General features: G+C 37.5%; 1 protein-coding gene across 1 annotated transcript in view; it reads right to left on the reverse strand.

The window, feature by feature from the left end:
• SNTG2 (syntrophin gamma 2) overlaps positions 1–19,532 on the reverse strand; it is a 193,383-nt gene that overhangs the window by 67,954 nt on the left and 105,897 nt on the right. The window contains exon 10 of the mRNA XM_042032748.1: positions 11,168–11,259. Within this exon, the coding sequence (XP_041888682.1) occupies positions 11,168–11,259 (92 nt within the window). The remainder of the gene's footprint in view (positions 1–11,167; positions 11,260–19,532) is intronic.

Below are 19,532 nucleotides of genomic sequence, written 5' to 3' on the forward strand. Positions count from 1 at the left end.
GTACGAATATTTCATAATCAAGTCCACAGAGTAATTTTTTTTTTATAAAATTAGACACAAAAGGCTAAGGTGTCTTCAAAATCTAGAATAAATTTATTAGTATCACAGTGAAGAATCTGACACATAGTAGAGAATTCTGCACAAACTAAAATAATTGACAGAACCCCATGCAATCTGAAGTTGGAAAGGATCAACATAATCTAACATTGTCTGTCTGGAAACTGAAATGCCTGGGAATAAAACAGAAGGTAGCTTATTGCAGTCAAACATAGATACTTGATTATGATCACTGAAAATAACTAAAATCAGTAAAACAAAGAATGAGAAAATTAAGGAACATAAAAATTCATGCAACATCATCTATTGTTCCAACCCTCTAAACTCTAAAGATGCAGAAAACATCTAGAAAATTTAAACACAAAAATCTCTTTTACTTGTGAACTATTAGTTGTACTTCTTTTATCAGGTTGTTGAACAATATTCTGTAATATTCTAGGTAACTTAAGAGCATTTGGCAGCAAAAAAAATTAATGAGTTAATCACTTAGACAAATTAATGTTTCCATTTGAGTCCCTTACACTTCAATTAAATGCTTCAGTAGGGTATAAGTGTAAAGAAAAAGTATCTCAATGTAAGTAAAAGTTAGAATTTTAGAAAATGTACATCACAGCCATTCATTAGGTTAATGAATTGAAGGGGAAAAAATGGCCAACACCAGTTGGTCAAAAATCTATTAACCCCAAAGCTATGAAATTGAAGCATAGAAATATTCACGTCAGAATGCTAAACTGTTAAAACTGCTATAAACTCCTAAAGCAAATGGGTCTTCCCCACACAATTTCAAAGCTTTGATATTTGAAAAATACACTAGAAGGAGCAATTTATTTTTTTCCCACAGTTCCAAACTACTTATAGCTGCAGAAACCCTCCTGCATGATCTGAACACTAATGGCCAAGAACAGCAAAAGGATATGAAGGGGTCAGACTAGTCTAAGTTTCAAATATGTATTTCTTATGAAGCTGTATTCTACTAACCAGTTTATGGTAGAGCACAAAGTTGGAATTACCCCTCTTCATCTTAAGGACAAAACAGGGCATACATACATAACACCATTGCATAGAAACAAAACACTATCATAGGACCAGAAGCTCATGTTGTTCTATTGAACCTATAATCTATTAACAATTCAGCCTGAGATTCCTTGATGTATCCTCTTCAAAACACATGGATAAAAATAAGAAACTGAGGAGGAAGCAAGTCCGAGTACAACTTTTGCGAACAGAGGACATGCCTCACAAATCTTCTAGAGTTGTCCAAAACTGTTAGCTAATAGATGAGAAGCAATTGTTGAGGCATATTTGGGTTTCAGAAAACCATTTATCCCTCACAAAATGTTCTTAACTGATTTGCTTTGGAATATGATGAAATTATCAAATTAATAACTATCTAAACTGTAGCAAGGAAAACAGAGCAGAAGGCTACTATCCGTGGACTCCCACAGTTACAAAGGTTGTTCAGGATATTGATTTATGATTTCGAAAAGATGGTGAACACCAGACTGACCAAGTTTCCTATGAATAACAAGCAGTAAAAAATGATGAAAAGAAAACCAAGAGAAAGAGCTGCGGAAGAAGCTCATTCTACTGAATGATTGAGAGATAAAAGAACTGCTAAAAATATAGTAAATAAATGTATAGCAGTGCACATGAAGAAAGACAGTATTAACTTTCCCCTACTGTAATGGGATATGAACAGGTGATTACCACTCAAAATTTACATCTTGAAATTTAGATGTTGAAAAGAGCAGAATTGTCTTTGAACAATTAGGTTAACAAAGATTCATTAGTCTGGAAAAGAAACTGCTGAGGGAATTGTATGACTGAGGTATGTAAAAAAATAAAAGAGAAAGGGGTTAAGGAACAGTGGTTCACTTCCCATTTTCACATAAGAAGCAGGGGTATTGATTAGAAGTAAAAGTAGGATAAAAACAGAGAATGAATGTGTTAGTCTACATAACAAACTGGTTCAGGAAGCACCTATGTCAGAAGTCACAGGAGGTGCAGGAATTATTCGCTATAAACAATTACACATATTTCCTCTGCTTTTGCACTCTCTTGAGGGCATCTGCTGGGAATGAGTTTTTTGGCTAGATAGTTCTTTGGTCTGACCCAGTACACTGAGCTGACTGACCTTCAAGCCATTTCTCTACTAAACAGCTGGTGCTACTCATCTTGAAAACTCTCCACACCATTCCTCCAAAGCACTAAAATAGAGATCATCTCTGCAACTGTGGCTTTATGCTCTCATTCATTTTATACCTTCGGTTTTCTGCAGAGGTCACCAACAGTGCTGCCAATTAATGCCAATTTGCTTGGAACACCTGTCCATTAAGAAATGGATTGAACACAAAAATCTTGGTTTTGACAGAACAGTGAACAAGAATCAAGTTGTAATGACACATAATCACTACCTACCTGGGACAGCTGTATGCTGCTGACCTGGAGGAGGGCCTGACTCTGTATCCCATGATCAATCACTGACCTATGAATGACATTGCAGGCAAGTGCTTTGTCACTTTCTTAAATAACTATAAAACAACTCACTATGGTGCAACTAAAAAGTCTTCCAAGAAGTAGAATAAGTCCAGAAAGTCTACCACTAATGGGGAGACATAATCAGATGTGTCTCCATAATTAAGTTTCCATTAAGACCACAGAAAGGAAGGGAAAAGATCCCAGCTGTCTGGGAGTGTCAATTTTTCATCTTTTTGTGACATATAATTTGCAGAGTTTGGGAAACTCAGTTATTTTACCTTACTTTCTTTTAAACTGTCATTGATTTTAAATTTATGCAAGAAAAATATCATGTCATCAGAAGAAAGTCTTTCTGAACCCTCTGTAGTAATTTAATTTCCAGTTTCTGCTAGGGCCATACCTTGAAAGCAGACAGTGTTATTTTAGGTTGGTATAGCTTTTTCATTAAACATGGGCTTCAGGAAGGCTGAAGCAGGGTTAATTCACTTGGCAAATGATGCCCCATCCTTGTAAGTATCCAAGGCCAGGCTGGATGGGTCTTTCACCAGAAACCATCATGAGTGCCATCATGAGGCATATGCAGGACAACCAGCTGATCAGGCACAGCCAGCATGGGTTTAGGAAAGGCAGGTCCTGCTTGACCAGCCTGATCTTCTATGACAAGACCTACTAGATGAGGGGAAGTCTGTGCATGTTATCTACCCGGACTTCAGTAAAGCCTTTGTTACTGCCCCCCACAGCATTCTTTTGGAAAAGCTGGCAGCCCATGGCTTGGACAGGTGCACACATCACTGGGTAAAATCTGGCTTGATGGCTGGGCCCAGGGAGTGCTGGTGAACGGAGCTGGCAGCTGGTCACATGTTGTAATCTCTAGCACTCAGTATTTGGGCCGGTCCTCTTTAACATCATTATCGGTGGTCTGGAGGAGGGGATCAAGTGCACCTTTAGTCAGTTTGCAGATGACACAAAGCAAGGTGGGAGTGTTGATCTCCTGGAGGGTAGAAGGATCTGCAGAGGGATCTGGACAGACTCTTTCCATTGTATGAGGTTCAACAAGGCCAAGTGCCAGGTCCTCCATGTGGATCATGATGACCCCCTGCAGTGCTACAAGCCAGGGGTGGAGTCACTGGAAAGGTGGAAAAGGACCGGGGTGTGCTGGTTGACAGTGGCTGAACATGAGCCAGGGTCTGCCCAGGTGGCCAAGAACACCAATGGCTGAAGAAAAGGCAGCTCTGGGGGCTCCTTATTGCTCTCTACAACTATCTGAAAAGAGGCTGTATCCAGGTAGGGGTTGGTCTCTTCCTTCAAATAACAAGTGATAGAACAAGAAGAAATGGTCTTAGTTGTACCAGGAGAGATTTAGGTTGGACATTAGGGAAAATTTTTTCACAGAAATGGTTGTCAAGCATTGGAACAGGCTTCCCAGGGAAATGGTTGAGTCACTATCCTTGGAGATATTTAAAAGACACGTGACAAGGGTACTTAGAGATGTGGTTTGGTGCTGGACTTGGCCATTCTAAGTTAAGCTCAGGTTGGATTTGATGATCTTGGAGGTCTTTTCTAACCTAAATGAGTCTATGATTGTACCACTTTATGAAATAAGAATCAAGTGTGATATCCATTAGGAAAAAATACAACATTTTACTGATAATTTGGAATTTATCCATTTTCTGCTTTAGAGGATTTAATATTTCAAAGTGCATCATTAAGCCTTGATCCTTTTCCACAAACGTATTTCTACCAAGCATATGTAAGAGGTATGACTAATCTTGATTACTATCTTTGTTGATACTGGTTCAAAAAGAGATGATAATGATAATGCTGTTATTTATTTCACATGGTAATTGTTGCTGTTTCCATTTTAGTGAGCATTGCTGAGAATTTCTGAAAAGAATATAAAATATCTCTTTGTAAAATATGTATATGAAAATGGTAGCAACATTAATATATTTGATATTTATATATTGATATATTTTCCTTGTTGTCGTGATTTGATGGTTTAAATTTAAACAACTCTGCGGTTTAAATTATAGAAACATAAAACCATAGAGTATCTCAAGTTGAAAGGGATTCATAAGGATCACCGAGTCCAAATCCCTTCTCCTCAAAGGACTACCCAAAACTAAATCATATGACTAAGAGTGTCTTCCAGACATGCCTTAAACTCTGAAATGCTAAAATACCTTGGCATAGCTTCATTGCCTTAAGCTATAACTGAAAACATTGACCATTACGTTTCAGTGGATTTCATTAAAATCTTTTAGATTATAAAAAACCAGCTTTCTTGCACCTTTTTGATGCCAACCGGAGTGTGTTTTGTCAAAGCTCCATTACTAAAAATGTTTCAGCATACTCAAAAAAAACCCCTTCAATATAATATGCTTTGCAAATAGACAGATTTGTCTTACACTTATTCTGAAGAAAGAGAATTAGAGTTACATAATTTCTTGCAAAAATGCCCAGCAACATTCAGCTCAGAGTGAATTGAATATGCTCTCTCTATAGTTTTTAGTCCGGTCTGTGACTGAAATGTATGTATATATATATACATAGGTAGTTTTCTGTATATCGATGAACTGATCTGACCTATGTAAGGCTGAGCATTTGCTAATACTTATTACAGGGACAGGCAAGAAGCAGGGGCTTTATGTTGCTTGGAGAAGAAAACATGACTGCTCCATTTAGCAGTAAAAGACTCTCACATCAGCTTACTTTAATCGTTGAACAACAAATACCAAATGAGGCATGAGTGAAACTCTTGTGATGCCCAGCCAAAAAAACAAATTATGGTGATATCTACTGTAAATAGGAGTCGGAGCTTTCAACTTGTCTCAGAAGTCAGAGGGATTTAATTATGATATCAAAATACCTGTGCATTCCTTTGATGCAGCATGAATTCAGGAGAGGGTCTGTATTTACTTACTTTTAATGGAATTCTTAGATGCAGGTGCACAATTCTGCGACAGTTTTAAGAAGACAGTAATTATCTGTTAAAGTATGCATCACCAAATCATTCAATAGATAAAGGCTTCTATAGAGGAAACAAGCTCTTTCAGGTGAAGTAGCAATTTGGACTTGTAATATGATGTCTTCAAAATTCAGTGAAAGCAGCAGCTTTTAATTACACAGCTCTATTCAACAATATTTTAATTGACAGATGCTTAATTAAATGGGAGGAAGGTGAAACAGCATGTGAAACAACCCCTCCTTTCCTATCACAAAAAACCCCCACTTTTTAACTCTAATGCTGCATCAGATACATGCTTTTGAAATGTAATGATTGCTCTGTAAGACATTTAATTCTTTTTAATTAATGTATGAGTTTGCAGACACTGAGCACCTATATACGAAGTTTACATAGAGAGCCTGTTTAACAGTACATGTTAGGGACTCACACTACCTTATTCACTGCAATAGCTATGCACTTAAATCAATTGGATTATCAATTGGATTACTATTCAAATTAAACAAATTAAAACCCTTTCAATTATGTAAGTTTCTCTAGAGGTGATTTACAATGGAAATATTAATGAATATTTCATTACAGCTGTGCTACTAGGTGCCAATAGATTATTATGAACCAATGGGGTACAAGCCTGAGTAAGTTATTTTTAGAGAATACATATGGACTATTTGACAGAATCTTGCACCTTTTTCATTAATTTGTTTCCCTTGAGCTAGTACGTAATTGGTTTTCAAGTAACCTCAATAACCTTGCCTGGAACATCTTTCCAGATATGTTCTTCCTTTGGGGATAGGGGACAGGGGTGAGAGTAGCTTATATTAAATCTCAGCACAAAAAGCAGAAAGTAATTATGACTCCTCAAAAACTACAAGAGCAGTCAGAAATCAAAATCCAACATTAAATATATATAAGGAAAAGAAAAGATACGATGTTGAGATTGTTGTAGTTTTACACTATAAATGCAAGTGTACCCAAACTTCAACTGTTACAGCCAGCTTTTGGCAGCTGTTTATATCCCCAAATGGGGCATGCTGTCCTTGCTTAGAAAAATTAGCTCAGGGCTAGGGAAACTCTTTGAACTTCACACAGTCTGCACACTCCTCAGGATAAATCTGAGCCTCGACTCTTGCTTCTCTCTCTATGAACTCAGTAAGTGTCAATTTGTTGCTGGAGCTAGTGGAAAGACACTGGTTGCAACTTAGCAGGAGAACTTGTTACGCAATTTTATTATAATTTTTCTCTATACACCACTTACACATGTACCTGAACTGCCAGAGTTCATGTATGCTAACATCAAATTTAGAAACATCACCACAACAAGCTTCTCTGCTTTCACACTGATCATTACCAGGACCCCGTATTTGGAACAGTAATCAAACACTAACTTGGGAAAACAGTAGAAGGATCTTTCTAGTTAAAAAAAACCCCAAAAAACCGCACGCTTTCATTTCCTCTAACACTTCAGCTTCCTCATCTAGTCTTCATCCTCATGTTACCATGCATATTTCCCTCTAATCAAGGACTTCCGATACTCCCTGCTGAAACACATGAGAGATGGCAGCTCCTTCTCTTCACCAGATTGGCAACAGGTGAGAAATGACCATAATTTTGTATGCTCATACAAGAGAGTTTCAAATTTCTAACTTCTCTTTATAACCTAGTTCTGACCTGAAGTGGTCCGTTTGTGCACATTTGTAAACACATGCAGAGGAACAGGTAATATGAGAAAAAAAGAGATTATTCTATCTAAGAATTAAATGCAAATTTAATTACTCTGCAGCTCTCATACTGTACTCCTGAATCAGAGGCCAAGCAGAAGAGGATCATTCATTAATAAATTACACCACTCCTCAAAACTCTTTTATCTATCTGTGCAAACAAAAGGTACTCAACACTTGGTGCAACCTACAGAGCAAACCAACTCTCCCTAAAGCTGATTCCTGGTGACTAGTCAGATGAAGCACTCCTTATAATCCATCAAGTAAGCAAAGGAACTCAAAATACCTTAAGTGTAATTAAAAAAAAAAAAAGAAAACTGAATAGGATAAAGGAAATGATCAATTTCTATGAGGAATAATTAATAAAAAATAACAAATTTGGCTATATTTCCGAAGCATTTTTCTGTTCCCTGCTACTGCAAACTCAAAATGAGCAAATTCATAAGAACTGTAAAAAACAAACTATTCACATGAAAGAGCTGTGTATGGGGAAAATATGCATAATTAAGAACTGAAACCAGATACCTCACAAATACAAGTTACTGTTTTCTACTTGGCATACTAGTTCCATTGTGATCCTGCTGCACTTTTTTTCTCAAAGATAAGTAGCCGTAAGCTTTTTCTGACCTGTATTGGTCTTTCACTTCTTTTCCAGTGAAAACAGACTTGGATTTAGTTGAGCCCCACTTAAAAAATTGAACTCATCTTCTTTGAAGGTGTGTGAATTTCAGATTAATTTTCAATGGTTTAAGTGGACATTTTTTAAACTAGTACTAGATGCCATAAAGCAGCAAATATTGTTCAGTATCCATCTATTTAGCAACCAGTAAGACTTTCTTTGCATTTCCAATGCTATATTCCTTCATCAGCTTTTGTTAAGACTCTAAGTACAAAAAAAACAAACAAAAAACCAGATCAAAACTCAACCCATATGTGACTTAAACTTCACTGGGAAATTTCTGTGTAGAAGAAATGATCAAGATGATCAAATGTTAAATACGAGAAGAAATAACTGCTGAAAAGATTAGCAGTGACAGTGGGGATTAATTAAAGATAAGACTTTTAAAGATAGCTTTCATTTACTTCATTAATGTCATAGTGAAAGTCCCAATCAACTCTAATCAGAATTAGAAAAACACAGCTAAATCTAACCAAACATCTCAGTCTAAAAAATTTTCCTGACAATTCTACTGTAGTGAAGTAGGAAGGAGTTATTTAAAAGTTTTTTTCCAGCTTCTATTGTTATGATTTCTGAGAGGTATAATCAGAAACAAGAAGTCTGGACTATTTTTCACTGAGGTGAAAAAGAAATAGTCACTTCATATTTTAATAATTGAGGAAAAATTATCTGCAGTGTGTTTATCTCATTTCATAAAGGTTCTCAGCACAGCAGCAGTCCAAACAAAGTGCAGCTGGCTGCGTCCATCTATTTTACCTTTCTCTTCAGCAAAAAATGGAAGACATGGTGATGATTACTTTCACGAGAGTAACCACTGTGTACCTCTAAGGGAGATATTTTTTTGTATTTATTACGTTAATAATTTTATGAATTTACATAACCAAATGATACACTGTGAACTGGAAGTCAATTCAAAGTTACTTTGCTTTCATACTCTGCAAGAGAATAATAGATTTTCAGATCAAGAGATTTATTCCACTTCTAGGTCATAGTGTCTGTTGCATACATGGGTCTTCATGTGACTTTATGTCAGGCTTCAGAAAAATTAAGTGCTGTATAAAAGCAACCAAGTACCTTACAATTACACCATTTTTTACTTTGTGTTTTTCTGCTTATATTTCAAGCTTATACCCAGTCTTTTGTGTGCTCTCTTGGCAACTAACTCTTAATTACTCTGCTACAAGTCTACAAAATTCCAGCCACTTATTTGTATTTGTATAATATGAAAAGTTCAAAGTGTCTAATTCCCACAGTAGTCATAATGATTATTAAAAATTAACATGACATACTAATTCTAGCATTTAGTAGGCATTAATTTAGTAAAATGTGCTAGTGCAATCACTGGCCATAGCCCTCTTCTCATAATGTAAGCTCTTTGCAGAAAGGACTTTCTTTGCCTTCAGAGCACCTGGCAGACAGACATTTCAGAATGCTGGACCCTGAGGACAGATTTGGATTGTTTAGTAAGACAACAGTACAAGTAATTAAAGGTAATAATCATCTGGATAACTGCAAACAAATAAACATGAAACCTTTTGTATCTATGACCAGTTTGGACACCAAACACTAAGGTACAGGTATCAGCACAGAAAAGCATATTTCTATTTATTTATTTATTGTACATAATGCATTTTTATTATCATATATGAATATATTTTTAACAGATGGAAACAAGCTTTAAGGAGTAGTATAGAGAGATAGTGCTCAGAGAATGCAAAGCTTGAGAGAAGTACAGTAAGCATCAGACACTGACATCACTGTCTAAGAAGGAAAGCAAAAACAGAGAAGCCTTCTGTTCATTCACTGGGTATTCTTTTGATTTACCAAAATATGAAGAGCAATCTAATATCGATATCCAACTGAGACGGACAAAAACTCTCTAACAGTTTAGAGTTAGAAAGTGCATGTTTTATTTGGGGCCAGGCACTGCGTGGGATAGCTCCCTAAGATGCAAGGCCCCGATCCAAGCAAAACCAAAGCTTTTTATTTACAAAAATTATGAATATCCAAAATACAAATACATATTCATAACATTAACACCTCCCATTCTCTGCTTTGTATGGAAATGAGCTTAAATGTCATTAAGCATGCATAGTGTGTGTTCTGAATTGAGTCGGTGGTCTTGAATTGGGTCAGTGGTCTTAAAAACATGAAGTAACTCATCTTCCTCATTTGGACCTTTTCACCTCTCTGAACTTTAACAATCCTAATTACTTTAGTGACCTCTTAAGTTTCCTCTTGCATGACTTTTGAACGGGTACCCACCAAGGGAGGAAATTGGTAATTGTCCTTGTTCCCTACACCAACTTATCAATGTTTCTATTCCTCGTTCTAAGCACAGCTAAGCAAACGTACAAATGACAGATCATCAGTTATTTGGTCATCAGTTACTAACATCTTAAAACCCATTTCAGGTCCAGCTCTCTTAACTATTTTAATTAACTCTAGCTGGGCCCAAATTCCTTCCTATTCTAACTAATTTCAACACAGCTAGCCTATAACTGAAATCTTTATGTTTCTTCCAAATGTTTCACTTTCTGTGTAATTTTATATCCAACTGAAAAACTAGAGCTGAGATTTGTTAGGTGTCAAACAGGTTTTGAGCATGAAGGTCCACGTCCTTGTACAGCTAGTATTTACATCTTCAATCTTCATTACTGAAAGGACAGTACTCTTGCCTACTAAGACATCCTGTCTTCTTTGGCTTTGGTGACTACCATTTTTCCTGGGGAAAGGAACTTCTTTTCTTTCCCCACAATGCTGCAATTAATTTAATCACAGTTGCTCACTGCAGAAAAAAGAACTGAATATCCTCTGGGTTAAAGAAAGTGACATTTTTTTCCTCTTTCATTTCTTTCTCTTTTTCTCCCTATCTTTCCTACTAAAAAAGTTTGCTTCAAGAATTTAACTTTACATTATTTTCTTAATTCCACCTGCATTTCAGCATCTCTAGCTGGATTAAATTAATCAGTACAATACTACAACAAAGTATGACAAAAGTATTACATGAATTCATGTCTAAACAATGATTAAATCTTACTGTGTTCACTCTTCCAAGCTTCTCAGCTGTCTCAGAGTAAAAACATAGCAGTTCAGGGCCATGTGTTGTCGACTTTGTAAGTACGGAATTTTACAGTATAAGCACTTAAAAATCAATCAAAGCAAACAACAAGAACAAAACTAGGGTAGTCTTACTCTATCATTTTGAAGTTCAGAAAAGGAAAAGAACTTACAGAGCTTACACCATGCTTTTATTATTCATTTGCATACCGTGTTAGTTGAGTTTCCATTTAAATGTAAGCCACTGTCAAAGAGAGGTGATGAAGTTCCACTGCTGTGATCACTGGATGGTCCAGGGGAACCTGGAAATCAGATCAAGAAAAATAACTGCTAATGTTAAAAATATATGTATATATCAGACAAAATCTATTCCATCTGTAAAACACAGGAAGATTTTTTAATATAATTCACCAAACCAAGACAGAAATACTAGTTGTATTTTAGAAATAAAATATCCATGTGCTATACTTAATATCTAGAAAGAAAAAAGGTATCTAGATGTCATCTCAGAGGGGCTGTGCTCATGGGAACTATTTGTATGACTAATTTTTTGCAGAATTAAGCCTTTTTCACTGAGAATGAGATATTCAAAACCAAGTAACAAGTTCAGTTACACAAAATGCATTTAATAATTTAAAGAACAATTTTTCTATCAAGTCTTGGAAGTCTCACCTTAGGGTACAACCATAGACTGTATTTATAAACAAAGATAACAGAAAACTCTAAGGCAAGTACTAACTGGACATACATATACTTTATTAATGGATGTATTTTTTCCTTAAAATGCCAGTTATTTTAAAGTAAGATGCTCCTTCTCAAATTCAGAAATTGAAAGCAAACAATCACCCTGAACTGTTGATACCATGTCAATATGCTAAGACTAGACAGATATATTCTTCAAAATATCTCTTCTTTTAGCAGTTATGCATCATGATCCTACTTTAGTAGTTAAAAGTGATTCCAGGAAAGCTTAATACTTTTGCAGTGTATAATAATGGAAATAGCATAGAGTCACATCACTGTGTAGTTTCTGCTTAAATGTAAAATGTTAACAAATAGCACCAATAATATGCAATTACTGTCAGACAGCACTTGGTCTTATCAATAATGCACACAAAATCAATTGCACAGCATTATATTCATCATCACTGAAAATTCTTTTTTCCGTCTGAAGAATTCACCTGAAATTGCCTGTAAATCATCTCACATTAATAAGTCTGTCAAGTCTAACACCACAGTAGTCAAAAAGCCATTCTTAGTCATATATTTTTGTATGTTTCTTTTCCATACATCAACACCTGGAAAATTTAGCAAAATGGAACTTAATTCAAGAAAAGTGCATTTTCTCCATTACAGACCTGTCAGCTCAATGCTGGGGTCTCAGAATTATAGCCTCAGTTCTGGAGTTTCAGCATGTTTTTGTTTGGAGTCCTTTCTGTACAATACTAGGTCATGTCAGCAGAAGGAGTCATTATGCTTTGTTTCTATGGGTCTAAACCAAGCACCTACTCTAGTAACTATAATGTTTTGTAGCTCCTATATATGTACAGTAGCCAAAAAAATTTATGTTCTTAGTCATAGACAACTACAGTGACTTGATGGAACAGAAGAAAATTTTAATGAAAAAAAAAGAAGCAAAGAAGTTGGCATTAAATTCTCCACTGAAGAGTCTGCCTGCTGGGAAATCTGACTGTCTGCAGCAGTAGACAACTATCACAAGTCCATCAATCAATCAGATTCTGAAAGCGGAATTATCCCACCTATTCAGCAATTTGAGCATATCAAAAGACATGAATTCAGGTATTTAAAAATCTTTAAATCCAGGCTTTACCATAACACAAAATAATACATTCGAATAATTGATTAATTTTAAGTAGAGAAAACTTACATCAATCTCATGGCAAAGCTAGGAATAAAAGGTTAAGAAAGAAATTTCCCTCCTTCCACAGCATCCCAGAAGGTTTACTTATCAGCAGCTTTCTTTCATTTTCTGTGTATTCCTAGCTACACAGCCTGTCTCAGGCCATGCCACCTCCAAGTCCATGAACTTGACTGCAAACAAGTTCACAAGTCTTTTAGTCCGTTCCCTGCTGTTTCTGCCTCACTTACTCATGGACTACTCCTTCATGACCTCATTCAGCATTTTAGATGTTCCCATTGCAAATACTCAGCTTACTTGCATGGAAGGTGCAGTGCCCTCATCTCTCCAAGGAACTCTGTTTGCCTTCCCACACGACAGCCCTAGAGCAATCAGAGCTGCTCCTTCCTGTTCTTAGAACAAAACACAACATGATCATGTACTATCTGCTACTGCAGCCCTTGCCTAAGTAGATGAGATTTCAAATCAAGTGTAAGGTACCAGTCCAAACTCTGGAACATTACTTCGAGCAAGACTATCAAAGTGTTTATGTTAAATAAAACATCTGCTACTCCCCACTCCATGGCCATAATCACAGAAATCATAAAATATTCCAAGTTAGAAGGGACCCACAAGGATCTCTGAGTCCAGCTGTCAAGTGAATGGCCTGTACAGGGATCAAATCCACAACCTTGGTGTTATTAGCACCATGCTCTGACCAGCTGAGCTACAGCTTCCTGCTGGGTACTGATACCATGAAAAGAGGCATTTGCTGTATTGTGACGTTTCCAGCAATTGTTACTGCCTAGATGTGTGATCCCACACAAATCTTAAGACAATCGGCCTAAGAGAAATGCAAACCTACCCTATGACAGGCATCATATGTTTAATTTGCTTATTCTCAGCTTTGGCACTCTTGTTCTTTTGGGAAGGTTGGGTTAGGAAGGATCCCATGGGAGAGGAAAAGATCTCTGCCTGATTTTTACCTCAGCAATAGCTGAGTATGCTCAGAGGAAAAAAACCACACAACATACCCTGCAAAATGACAAGGGGTCACAGAGACATAGAGATGGCAAGGATATGAGTCTGCAGTTCACAAAGGAGACTGAGATGCCCCTGAGGGTAGCACAAAAAAACCAGGTAAGACTCCAGGGTAAGGGAAATAAACTTTGTAAGGATCACAGTGGATTTTGGAGAGCCAGCAACAACTCAGGAAATCACCATGTTAGCTGACATTAAACCTAAAGCAAGAACTCATTTGCAGTGGTACAGGTAGGAGTTGCTAATAAATCCTTTTATAATACTTTTGACAGAATCAATAAAATTTTTAAACTTAAAATATTAAGTATTTTACTACTTATTTTAATAAAGCCTAGATTTTATTTTTAACTTTAAAAGCCTTATACTTTCTAGACCTAGAAAATTCTCTAATAAAGTTCTGGACAGCTCAACAGTTCCATCAACAGGAGGTTGATTATTTCAGTCAGTGAACTACACTAAATCTCTAAATAATAAACAACCCTCAAAATGCACAACAGCAGAACAATGTACAGCAAACAGTCAGCAAGACTTTATTATTAATAACAATTTGTTTTATGATTGACATTGCTGAATGATACTGGAGACCTCTTGTACATAAATAAAAATTCATATGTTGACCTTGCTGATTATGGCATAGGCAACCTCCAAAAGACAAAAAGCTCATTCCAGAACAACCACAAAATTAATATCAAAGGAAACACTCTTAAAGATTTTTAATTACACTGTAAGCTTTGCAAATTCAGAATATTCTGATCATTTGGTATAAGTATCAAATAGAAAAACTTTGAAAAGGGTCTGTTTTACCAAAAAATGTCCTGAGGAGTTTTCCTAGCAGCAGTGAATCTTATTTAAATAGGTCCTACAAGCCCAGCTTAACACTGGGATGGATAACGAACTTAGATCCATAGAATCCTTAATGACAATACCCAAGAGTTGATGCCATAATTATTCTGTAACAGGCTAAAAAATAGTCTCATATTAAATCTTAACTTTTTGACCCAGCTCAAAAATCCAAAACTCCTCCTCTTGATTTCAAGAAAGACAAATCCGCTCTCTAGGTGAGAGAGACCTTAGAGAAACCCACAGCCATGGGATGAGGAATCATCTTTGCCATGAAGCCAAGAAACCCAATGAAGCAGACTTTATTGGCCCATAACAATTCTGATCCAGGCCTGATAGGTTTTTGAGAAATAGCTATTTGCCCAATGCAAAATCCTGCCAAGCATTCTGCGATATTTTATAAAACTGCTGATCAAAGAAATAACTGTGGCAAAGAATATTGGAACAATTTAATTTACTATTATGGAAAGTCTTGTAATAGTCTAGTAAGTGGTAAGTGTCCTGGACAGCTGTGAAAGAGACAAGGATCAATACTGGCATATCACCCCTAATTAGGGCCTCCTCCAAACACAGTCCTTGTCTCATCCTTAAGTGATACTTAATCAGTATCCACAACTAAACCCATGCCAAATTCTGTATTTTTGTTGGCAATAATGAAGGAGTGAAACAGAAAAATGTCGTGACAACTGTAGGTAGATATTTCCATGTTATCACATCTTGTTCTTTTGCATGACATGAGATGGTGTAGGGAAGGGAGACGTATGAGAAGGAAGGTTGCTACTCCTGATGGTGTGCTCATAGTGATGATATGGGTTAATGGGAAGAGACAGCATGATTGCAGCACTAAAACTGCCAGCACAGCAGCTGGTCTGACCAAATGCTGGAAGGTAGGGGACCAAGTGCCTGAGTCTTCTGGGATGCCAGGAGAGGCCAAGATACTTCAGAATTATGCATGTATTATGCATGTATGCACTTAAATCCTGTCTGCAGTGTGATTTGAAAATTTCTTTATTGCATAATGGAATTTCTACTTAGCTTTTTAAATGTGTCATTGATACTTCATGACTGGAATTCCCTTTTGTGCATGGACTTGTGAAAAGCTCTTCTTGAAATGGGGTGCTATTCTCTGTAACTCCATTACTATTCTCTGTAACTCCAGCTTATTTATTGTCTTAAATCAGAACTATTTTCCATAATTTTAACCAGCTTATTTGCTTCTTTTCTCACTACAAGAATGATTATTTATAGCAAGTCACTTACCAAAGATCACTTGACTCACTGACCTTGGTTTCAGCCTCTATTGGATGGATACACAGAACATTCTGGAGAGGAGCATGTAAGCTCTTGCAGAGGTTCAGGTTCAGTTCAGGAGAAGGGTTATTTCCTAAGTTCCTTATATGTCTGATCATACCTAGCAAGTTATTTTTTTTGAGCAGGTGGTATAAGGCTGAGATCATGCATGGGACTGTGTTACAGCGGGGATTACTGTAACACACATATATCAAACCAGGAGTGCCGTGGAAAAGAAATATATATGGACAGATTCTTGCTAGATGTTTCAGAGGTGTTTATTTCTCCAGCTGCATGGCCGGAGCTCTGCCGAGGAACCCTCACAGTCTGGGTTGAGGGTCCTTGCCTGCACAGGGAAACACAAACCAACCAATGGGAACGAGGCTAACCAGGGGCAGGGAAACCCCGTGCCTCCCCCCCAGGGCCCCTCTCCCAGGGCTCCATGGCGGGGGGGAGACCCCAACATCTCACCCGTTTTATTTTAATAAAAGGAGAATGAAAACAACCGGATAAACATAACAAGAACAGTTTCAAGACAAAACAAGCCACCCTCCTGAGTCTTCAAATGTCCAAACAGATTCTCTGGAACATCTTAGGGCTGACAGAAGGGAGACAGAACTCTCCGGGCATGCTTTGTGGGGAAACTGAGGCAGGAGAGGGTTTAATTTCTTCCCTCCCCCTTTTCATCCCCCCCTCAGCATTGGAGAGGAATTGTAGGGAAAGGGAATCGTATAGGGAAGCCATGGGGTGAAAAACGGATTAGGAATAAACTGGGGATGGGGTAAACTTATGAAGGGGTACATATTGGGTATAGGGTAAAAGGGGAAAGTAGGTTGTGGGTAGGGAAGTTGCTGGGATGGATATTGTTTATAATTTTGTGCATAACGGCTGCCTTTGACGGGAATACCTCCAGGCCCAGTAACAATTGCTGCTTGAAAACCCTTCTTTCCTTGCACTATATCAAATTGTACAACTTCCCCATCTCCTACACTTTGCAGGTAATTGTTAGGGTTATTCCTTTTAATGGCAGTTCTATGGATAAATAAATCTTCCCCTGTATCATCTCGTGTTATAAATCCATAGTTGTTTTCTACATTGTACCATTTCACAGTTCCAGGAGGTTCAATATCAAAAAGTAAGTCTCGAGAAATATAGAAGAAATTTTTGAAAAGCCAGTTAAAAAAATGTTCTAGATCTCCCGGTTCCAATACTTTTTTGTTTTGTTGTTCAAGGATTCCTTTAACTTCTAGATACATTTTTTTCTGTGGCTCAGAGAGCCACACTTCCCACGATTCTTCCATAGTCCAGAGAGAATATCCAAATCAAGGTGAGAAGAGAGAGATCTAGAGTGGTTTTTACTCACGAATTTCCTGTCCTTAGGGATCAGTGTCTTGCCGGCAATTCGCCACCATTTGTTATAGCGGGGATTACTGTAACACGTGTATATCAAACCAGGAGTCCCGTGGAAAAGAAATATATATGGACGGATTCTTGGTAGAAGTTTCAGAGATGTTTATTTCTCCAGCCACATGGCTGGAGCTCTGCCGAGGAACTGTCCCAGTCTGGCTGAGGGTCCTTGCCCGCGCAGGGAACACAAACCAACCAATGGGGAACGAGGCTGACCAGGGGCAGGGAAACCCCGTGCCTGTCCCCTCAGGGCCCCTCTCCCAGGGCTACATGGCAGGGGGAGGAGACCCCAACAGGACTGGGCAGGGTAATGCTTGCCAAAAATTTCCTCGTGCTCTGCATAAAAAAAGGAAGTCTAATAAGCTGCCCAAAATAAGCAGTTTGTATACAAGATGTCTCATTTTGGAAGCGCTGCTTCTCTGCTGTGCTGCTTGATAGTCTGGTAGCTTGTCTAAAACAGCATTGTCTTCCCTATTCCAAAAAAGTTTTTTGAACCACAGTAATCAGGGGCAGACCCCAAATAGTGCTAGCTGGTCACATTGAGATGGAAGATGGCCTCCCTGATGATCACTGCTTTCTCCTTCCAGAAATAGCACTTTATGGAAGCAGTGCCATGATCTCAGCCTCCCAGACAGGAATGCTGCAGTGTCTCCTGGTGAGAAAGCCAAGTTCCCCATGATGTACAAAAAGGGCACCAATATTCCTGGACCTACGTGAACTACTTGTGAAGGTGGCAGTCAGCTCATGTAGAGCGTGTACTAATGGCAAGGTTTTGGGGGGTGCGATGTCTCCCAAAGTGGGAGATGATTGGGGCTGCCCTGTGCCAGAAACAGACAGTTCCAACCAGCTCCCACATTTCCACTGAGCCCTGCAGCTGAGCTGGCAGCACCTCTGGGAAACTATCTAAGAAAGGGTAAAATGCAGAAGAGCAGAGACAATAGTAAGGAAAAGAGTGACACAAAAGTCAAATGAACCTCGAGGTCTGTGAGGAAGGTAATGGACAATTTATTTGTCCATTTCTCATTGCCTGAATCTTTAATAGGGAGTAAATTTATCTAAGTTTGCCCATGTTGCCTCTACTTTGGCCATGATGGTTATTAATACCATATTAATAATATTAATGATCTCTTTTGACCTAAGAGCTTTTTTGTTCTATCTTCTTGCCACGTTCTGTTTGAGAACTGGGAGAGAGCATCTGAGTGGGAGTTTGGCTCTTAGCTAAGGTTAACCAATGACAAGCAACACAGTTCAAGTACGTGATGTCGGTCTACAAGATGAGACAGAACTTCTAGTAGGACTGTCATAGTCACAAATGAATACATCCAACAACACAGACACTACTGGTAAGATACTGCTAGCTTGCCAAAATCATGTTTAAGCTTTGGCACAGTTATCCAAGGCATTAGAGACATCTGTCTATAGTTCTGATGATCTAGTAGGAAAAGTAGGAAGACCAAACCTTAAGATTCATTATAAGAAACACTGACCTTATATTTTCAAATGCAAATGATAAGCAGGAAGAACTGAAAGAAAGGTTTTAGCATGAAATGTATAGTTCATCTTAGTACAGGCCTGCTAAATTGGCTTTTGACAGGTGTAAGAATCTAGATTAAATGATTGACACTCTACTAATAGCAAGATCTAGACTATGACACCTATGATTCTGTTGAAATTATGAAAAAACAAGTACATAGTTGAGCCCAACTTAAATGTATAAAATCTAAATCAATCCAAAGAATGAGACACATTTCAAAACTTTTTGCTTATTTTGGAAAGCAAATAATCTGCTAAAATAAACTGCTGCAAAATTCTTTAATCTGATTAAATAAACTGATTTATTATGAACACTTTTCTACTTGCAACACTGATAACAACTGTGCAACCTGAGTATTTTATCTACTAACTAAAAGAACCCCAAGCTTCCCTCATCTGTATTGTTCATACACATTTTAGTATTGCTACTGTTAAACTCAGTTGTCTTGACATAATTCTGCTGACACAACCAATCAAAATAGCAAAGTAATTTATGAAATATACATCATTAATGTTACTCATTTTTTGGTAAGTGTCCTCAAAGTACCTTTCAGTGTAAATGTATGATTCAAATGTTTGCAAACACTCTTTTATTGGAGTCAGGCA

Source organism: Corvus kubaryi, unplaced genomic scaffold (assembly GCF_017639235.1).
Source record: "Corvus kubaryi isolate FWS band 111438036 unplaced genomic scaffold, C.kubaryi_AGA036_p1.0 37354, whole genome shotgun sequence".
NCBI classification, from domain to species: domain Eukaryota; kingdom Metazoa; phylum Chordata; class Aves; order Passeriformes; family Corvidae; genus Corvus; species Corvus kubaryi.